The 8,499-nt window shown below is 42.3% G+C and overlaps 1 protein-coding gene across 1 annotated transcript; it reads right to left on the minus strand.

The window, feature by feature from the left end:
- Window positions 1–3,228: 3,228 nt before the first annotated feature.
- On the minus strand, window positions 3,229–8,057 carry ccdc78 (coiled-coil domain containing 78; the record flags this gene model as incomplete). Its single annotated transcript, XM_080872915.1, has 14 exons — window positions 3,229–3,319; window positions 3,401–3,501; window positions 3,607–3,688; window positions 3,794–3,837; window positions 4,662–4,836; window positions 5,157–5,353; window positions 5,433–5,558; window positions 5,703–5,781; window positions 6,030–6,118; window positions 6,209–6,259; window positions 6,380–6,736; window positions 6,835–6,921; window positions 7,010–7,141; window positions 7,911–8,057. 14 exons carry the CDS (start codon window positions 8,055–8,057, stop codon window positions 3,229–3,231), a joined length of 1,758 nt encoding a protein of 585 aa, XP_080729041.1.
- Between the last annotated feature and the right edge of the window lie 442 nt (window positions 8,058–8,499).

Consider the following 8,499-nt stretch of genomic DNA (forward strand, 5'->3'; position numbering starts at 1 on the left):
AAACAAATGCGCGCCCAAAGTATCATCGACAAAACAGAAGAGTGTAGGGAACGTAAATAAGCATCATATGTTTCCATGTAGTTGCTAATGTTGATTAGGTCATGGTCCTGCATTGCAATGATTCCATGTAAAGCTCAGTGATAATGGTCCATGCGCTCCTATAGTTGCTGCGTGAATGTGACGCAACCTTCTGTCGACAATATAAATGATATTGTTGCGTGGGTAACTTTAAACAGAACTTTTTTTAAATTATTGAAACACAGCATTTTCTTCATTCACAATTCACCAAGAAACCCAGACACAGAAACAAAATAAATATGTCATGAACATAAAAAAGATAAAAATTTGAAATAAATTTGAAATGATAAATTATTGTGTATATGATTGTGTGTGCCTAAAAAGACAGAAAAGGGGAGATAAAGTGTTAAATGAGCTCGGATGTGTTAATCACAGTTTTAATTTGGTATCAGTAAAGTAGAAATATTAAAGAATGTATCATAATTTAACTGAAATAAATTTCGTCTTTGTGGCGTTTAAACTGTTCACCCTTGATCAGAAATAACAGAGTTCGTTCAGTTTGGATTTTGATGCTGAAATCTAAAATGCTGCAGTCTAACCCATTACACCCATCAACCTTGGTCATGCAGGCCTAGAGACCAGTCAGTGACCTCTAGTTGCTAGGGAAAAATATGCATTTCCCAAACCATTGGCAAGTGTTTGCTGGCAGATGCTAGCAGTCCATCCATCCACTTCTACTTATCCAGTTCAGGGTTGTGAGGGGGCTGGAGCCTATCCCAGCTACCATGAGGCAAGAGGCAGGGCACACGCTGGACAAGTCACCTAACCCCTACACCTTACACCAAACACTTAACCTACTAACCCCACTAACTGCATGTCATTGGACTGTGAGAGGAAGAGAGAACATGCAAACTCCACCCACAGAGAAAGGCCCCGACCAGAGGGTGGATTCAAACCCAAGACCTTCTTGCTGTGAGGCAAAAGTGCCATCTTCCAGTCTGCTAGCAAACAAAGCACCATATAACTCTCTACCAGTTTCACCTTGTGAAACCTTCAGGAACTTTTCACCAACCACTTGTACATTTTTCCTTAGCAACCTGTTGTTTCCAGGGGGTCACAGACTGGTCTCTAGCACAGTGTGACAGAGGCCTTAGCAATCAATTTCACAGCGACTGGCATCAACTTCCATCAGTCACTTGCCAGCCAGTCGAGGAATACATTTTTTCCCTCGCGACCGGTGGTTGCCAGATGGTCACTGACTGCTTTCGTGGGCGACTGGGGCCTTTCATAGCCTCTGCAGGCAGCAGCCTTGGACTGGCACCCACGTCTAAAAAGGAACCCAAAGTACAATTGCCTTCAAACAACATTGTTTCCAATGGCCACCAGGGGGTGACTCCTCGGGTTGCACGCTCGTACACATTTGTGTTATATCAATAAGAAAATGACTCTGTTGCTCACTTCTTTTTAAGGGTCTGAAAATTGCTATAAATAGAAGTTTTTATAATCCTTCTAAGAGAAATATCACTATAACTGAAAAGACAAAAGGCCCATCACACTGATGGTGGATTCATTTGAATGATTGCTTCTCCCCATGAGCTCATATTAACCTCACAAAGAGCTTTCTCATCAACTGAGCACCGGATTCACATAAACTCATTTGTGTTTAGTTTACAGTTTGTCTAACTGCTCGTATTTTTGGAGGTTTTGCAGGAAGCAGGCACTTTGCCTCCACTTCAACTGGAAAAAAGTCATTAACATTTTTTTCTGTATTTTACTGTCAGCCAGACTCTTCACTAAGCCATTAACGGGATTTCTGTGTGGTTTAATGCAGCTGTTACATTAAAATAACTACCAACCAATCCTTCTTGTGACACTCATTTATACTATTTAATCAAAGCCTTTGCCATATTTTACTTGTTAGTTCCCATGAATGAAATTTTCCATTTAGATGTCTACAATCTAAATCTAATCTAATAACGGTTATGGCCAGATTTTACTTCATAATAGCGGTCACATATGTGGCAGCAGATAAATGGCAGCTCACATACTATGGAGTCAAAATTTCCCATCTTAAGGGGGGGGGTCCTGGCACATTGCCTCGGGGACCAGCACTCTGCACTTGCTATGTTACAATCTCCACTGCGTGCTCTTTATTTATTTACTAAGAGCAAATTAATTTTGTGCAAGTTTGCGGAGGTATCCGCGCTTACGCATTACGACCGGTGGCCAAGCGGCAAACCTGGATTTGATTTTCCCACAGACGGCTCTCCCACAGATAGAGAGGAGTGGTCTCCAGCACCCAGCGTTTTGGCACAGTGACTATGTTGGCACAGACCCAAAGCTGAACACCCCCTACCCCTTTTCCCAGGGCCCTGGGAGTGTAATACATTACTAACAAAATCCCACTTCCCATTCCTCTCAAACTTTCACACCCCTGCCCCCCCTCTTTCTCTCCCATGGCTGGCATGCCCCCAGAAATGGGAATTGGGGTGACATGCGTATGACTCCTTCAATCTCTTCTTTTCTCATCATTTCCTCTACAGTACGGTAGCATGAACATTAAAAAAAAAAATTTTTTTCAACGTAAAGTTTGACATTGTTTTTTTTTCTTATTTCAAAAAAACGCTAAAGAGACTTTTATAATTTTAAAGTTCTGCCTGTGAACTGTGGCAGGACACCCAGCCACCAATCTCACAAGAAAAGAAAAGCAGACCCTTTCACTGTTAAAGGGATTTAAAGGGAATAGCTGCCCATTCACACCATCACTGAGGTTATAAATATGAACCCTCATTCTGGAAAAAGCCTGGCTTGTCTGCCTGACAGTTCTCAACGCTGTATTGAGGGGAAAGCATTCACAGGCGTGCATGTGTCTGGGTAACATGTAATGACATTATTCTCACCACGGTGACCCCTCATTGTCACAACGCTTTCTTCTCCCGAGCTCGTGAAATTGACATAAGCTCTACAAACATTCCAGGCATTTTTTTCTCAAGGCCAGATTCTTTGAGAGGACGGGTGCTTTCATAGCGGGGACCATCAGTGCTCGCAGCACCACCTACTGATGGGACAGGTTTAAATGCTTAAAATGAGCTATTTAAATACACTTATACTGAGTATATTGAGATCTGAGAAAAAAAAAGAGAATTTTACAAATTCATAATGTTATATATTTAATTTTATTTTGATGTTTTAATTTTATTACTTGTTTCCTTAGCATTGAGCTGATTTGGCGCTTTGGGAACGCCCCGCCTCCTCTACTGTCCCGTGTAATCCGCGCAGATGTGCGATCTCTTGTTCATACCTGCAATCAGTAGTCAAGACCAATGTAGCATGCGTCTGAGAGCCGACGTTTTATAACCTACACATCAAGCTACTTCCTGACCTGCTCAGGTGCTTTTCAATATAGTCCTGCAACTCCAGCACCTGAGCCTCTGCAACTGTCACTCTGGTCATGAGAAGGGCACGCTCCTTCTCAAAGGACACCTGTTTGAAGGAATGAAATCTTCAAATAACCTTTTATTAGCATTTTGTTTCATATTAAGTATGTAATCAGACAGTATAAAAAGCTGAAAATAGTGATTTGTTTACCGGTGTGGAGTCAGTGGGCTCCTTCAGCTGTTTTCTTATGTCACCACAGGATTCTTCGAATCGCTGCTCCGGTTTGTCCAGCCTGGTAAAGTCACATTTTTCAAACATTTATTTGACAAAATGCACAGCTGACCACATTTGTTATCTGATAAAAATAAGAGCAAGAAAAAAAAACAGTGACACTCACTGCTGACGGTTTATATTTTGCATGGGTATTTTGAACGTAGCCACCTAAAACGGAAAAGTCAGGCTTAAGATCAGGAATGATCCTCTCTGTATGAAAATATATCCCTCACACCATTATACCACCACTACCAGTCTGAACAGCTGATACAAGGCAGAATGGATCCATGCTTTCACCTTGTTTTTATGCAAGGTTCAGAGACAGGCTCAAGACTTCTCAAACCAGGAAATGTTTTTCTGTTGTCCAGTTTTCGGGGATCTTATGTGAATTGCAGCCCCAGTTTCCTGTTCTTTGCTCACTGTGGTCTTCTGCTGGTGCAGCCCATCGTTTTTAAGTTTATCCTGAGTTTAAACTTCTTGTCTTGACTATGACTCTATACTTAAATGCATTAAATTGCTGCCCTATGATTGGCTAATTGATTTTTGTGTTAACAAGTAGTTGAACAATAATAAAGGTGTCAGTAAGTGTAATCTTTCCTTAAACTGGAAACAAGTCTAAACTTCTCATTTTAGAGAAGTCAGTGAGTATTTCTCTGATTTACACTCATGTTCTCAAATAGTTATTTTTTCTGAAAGCGTATTTAAGTAAAATCGGCTCTGCATGGCACCAAGTCAGAAAAAAAACTGATTCAGAGCAGCGACTTTTATATATGAGTGCTGTTACATGATCCGAATCCACCTCTGCAGCAGTGAAACAGCAGTACAAACTTTAAAGTCAATATTTTCAGTATCACCACTCCCAACAAAAGAAAGTCTCTTAATACGGGAAGTATGGAAACAAAGACGACTCCCTACAGACCGAAAATAAGCACTCACGAGACAAAACAAAAGCAAATCATTCCACTTCAAAGCAGACTTTTGCTTTGTGCTACCTGCTCCCAGGCCGCCTGCAGCTGACCTTCCAGCCTTGCTTTGTCCTGGTGCAGTTGTTGGAGCTCCTTCTCCATTGCATCTTTCAGTTCAGTTGGCTCCAAGTTGAAGTGGGCTTCTGGAGGTCCGGGATCAAGACCATTCTCTGGTTTGGCCAAGATCTGCTCCCTCTGAAGCCTAAAGACCATCATGTAGGAACAAACCAGGTATTATTACACCGCTGATGGCAGTGCTTGAGTTCAGCCCCGCCCACAGACTTCAAACAAAGATCGGACATTGCCGGGTTAGAATAACTTTGCAACAAAATAATCCAAAGTAGTCGTGTTATATTATGCTCTATGTGCAAGATTTAGCATGTCCTACATGCTGTCTCTAATTATGGGAACGTTTTCATACACACTACAATAAATTTTAGTAAATGGATCAGACCATTGTTAAACTGCAGCTCATAAACAATCACGTCTAAACAAATAGGAATGAAACAAAGAAAGCATCACCTGTATGCAATCAGGAGGGCATGATGAGTTTGGGTGATCCTCTGTAGTCTCTTCTTATACGAGCGAGCAGCAGTGGCGAGCTGCTCCTCCCTCGCCCTGTAGGATAAACGAACATCCTGCAGCATGCTGTCGATGAATCCTCTCATCTTACTCGGCTCTGACGGCCTTTTACTTTCTTCAAGCCCATCGATGTAGTCCTGGATTACACAGAGCAGAGGTCTTATCAATACTGCCACGTCTTACTATCAAACCTGCTTTGTGTGTGCCGTTACTCACAGCTATGTCCTGTAAGTAGCACACGAGCCTTGTGCGATATTCCTCAATCAGCTCTTTCACCTGCAGCTGCAGCTTGGAGTTCTCCTCCTCTGCCTCCTTTAATTGTCTCTGAGAGCACATCAGGGCCTTCAAAGGAAACAGCACATACAGAACATCATTACCCCCCACCTATAAAGTTTAAAGTTTAAACAGAGCAAGGGATGGATATACAAAGTTATCACAGCATTACAAATCAGCATATAAACAGTGGTAATAACCAGGAATGCTCACCGCACTCTGCTCAGAGACTTTCTGCTGGCTAACGTGCATCGCTCTGTGGATCTGCTGGTGCTCTTTACCCATCGCCACCCTGGTGACCAAACACAGGCCACGACCACAAGAGAGCACAAATCCACAGAGAAGAAGCAAAGAGACCACATCACACATGCACAGAGCAAGTAAAGCCACAGCTTAGCAGAAAAAAATCAAAGAGGCAACCACAAAGCAGATGCATGTGGGGCAAACACTGGGACGCACTACATCCTGACTGGAAATGCAAAGATAATGATCTTTTATTTTCATTGAGCTTTTGCACAAGTAAATGACAAACACTCGCACACTTTCTCCTCCAGTTTCTTCTGCTGCTCCTTGTAGCTGCTCTTCATTTCCTCCAGCTTGTCTTTGATCTCATCTTGGTTTTCAAGCAGCTACGTGAGGAAGATGAATGAAAAAGCTGAGGGAGGCAGTCAGAGACTTATAAACTTCGACGGTTACTATTTTGAAACTTAAGGACTCACAGTTTTCTGCATGCTTTTTTGCTCCTTCTCCATCTCTGCTTGTTCCTCAGGCTGTCAATACAACATACAAGCATTTCAAATGAACAACATAACAAAACATGAGAATCTGTATTCTAATTCTAACAACTTAAAGTTGCTCCTTATGGTGGAGCTCGATATTTACTGCCTCACCTTGACTGTGTCATGTGACATGCGGGTGATCAAAACCCGCACCCTGTCTAGCTCCCCATGAAGACCTTCGGTGCTGGTCTTCACACATTGATGCTGCTCCTCCAGCTGCCTGCGGAGGGCGTCCTGGGCCTGGGCCAGCACCAGCAGCTCTGCTGTGAGCGCTCCACTCTTGGCTAATTCTTTATCGTGGACCTCAGCCAGAATCTGGTAGTTCTTCTTTAGTGTGGCATATTCCTCAGTCAAGTCCTGGCCACTAGTCTCTTTCCCTTTCAGGCATGTCTCAGTGGACTGCAGTTCCCTGAGCAACCTGTCTCGCTCTATTTCCAGCTCTGTTATCACACCTTCTTGGTTAAGTACCTAACCAGAGTGAGAAGGAAAAAAAAGTGTAGAAAAGGTGATTCAGGATGATCCTGCCAGCAGTCTTGTTGTGGAAGGATTTGTAGAAAAACCCTCACCTTGGTTTTCAGCTCAAATGTCTCTTCTTCATACTGTTCTCTTATCTTATTAGCCTTAAGTTTCTCCTCTACAAGCTCCTTATAGATCTAAACAGACATTGGGAGAGAAAATAAAAAGGTTAGTTCTGTAGTATACACTCACAATTAAATTATGACTCATGTTTGTTTAACGCACCTTCAGTCTTTCCTCTTCACTCTGGACCAGCCTGCAGGACAGGTCTGTGTTGGAGCTGGCCAGGTGGCTCAGTCTGGTCTCCAGGTAGCCCACTTTGGTGAGGACACGCTCGTATTTGCCACGCCACTGCAACTATACACGCACACATTTTATACAGAGGGGGAAATAATTCTTTGATCCCCTGAAAAACAGCGCCAAAGTATAATGCCTCCACCTCTCTGTGCTCGACTGTGGGGACGGTGTCCTTTAAGTTATACTCAGCATTTCCCTCCCTCCAAACATGACGGGTCAATTTTGGTTTCATCTGACCACACAACTTTTCTGCCAAGACTTCTCTGAATCAAACAGATAAGTTTGCCTACACATGTGCATAGGGACCCTTACAAGATCCCACAAGCAGTTGTCACCTTCACACCAAGCTTCTTTGCTGATGGTCTTGTAGCTCATTCCAGCCTTGTGCAGGTGTAAAATCCTGTCCCTGACGTTCTTTGGAAAGGTTAGAATTCTGTGGACAGGTGTGCTCTATAAATATAACAGTTACGATCAGGAGTATCATTAATTGATCAATTGGTTGGTTGGCTGTGCACCACATGGGCACACAGCCAGTTGTGGCTGGGTTAAAGGAGATCAGGTATCTCACTCAATAACATGCAAATACATTTAGAACTTTATTTAATCAGTTATTTTTTTCTAGGTTGTTTTTTCTTCTTTGTCCATTAAAATGAACCCATTATAAAACTTCAAAACTGTTAATTTCTTTGGAAGAAAGCAAACATAAAAAGCACTAGTCTCAAGGCCTCCAGTTTTGCTGCTGTGTGATCATTTCACCCTTTTTGGTAAAGCTACCTTGCCAAAAGCGAGAATACTTAGTAAGAAGACAAATGGGAAAGGTCTTACTCACATTTTCTCCTGTCAGAGCTTGAACTCGTTCCTGAAGCTGATTTGAATTTTGGTCCTGGCCGTCCATCTTTTCTTCCCCTCCACTGTCAGCTGTTGCTTGTATCCACCAACAACCTCTCCATGACTCCACAACACAAACAAAACTCATGTGTGGAAACTCTTTCTTCAGATTTCACTTAATACCAATCGTGAATAAATGTGTATTATCACCACCACATGTCACAGTAAATGTATTCTGGTGCATATTTGACCGCTCTTAGCCTGCTAACCTGTTAGTATCTAAAGTTAGCTTGGTAAAACATGAAGTACGGGTAACAGTAACAGTTTTATAAGCGACTCCGCTGTTTCTATTTATCCTTTATACTGTATTAATTCAGTCCCTTATCAAAGAACTATGGTACAATTCTATGGACAACGGCGCCCTCTTGAGCACACAGTTGGAATAGCTGCTCTTCTATAATACTTCAACAATCTAGCTTAACAACCCAAGATAGTACCATACGCTCATTATATTACATCATAACTAATGACAGGGGGTTATGCTAACTCAGCCAAACATAACAATCTTATCTCTCATACACAAAAGGTGA

The sequence above is a fragment of the Rhamphochromis sp. 'chilingali' genome (genome assembly GCF_963969265.1).
Source record: "Rhamphochromis sp. 'chilingali' genome assembly, chromosome: 22".
In the NCBI taxonomy this organism is placed as follows: Eukaryota; Metazoa; Chordata; class Actinopteri; order Cichliformes; family Cichlidae; genus Rhamphochromis; species Rhamphochromis sp. 'chilingali'.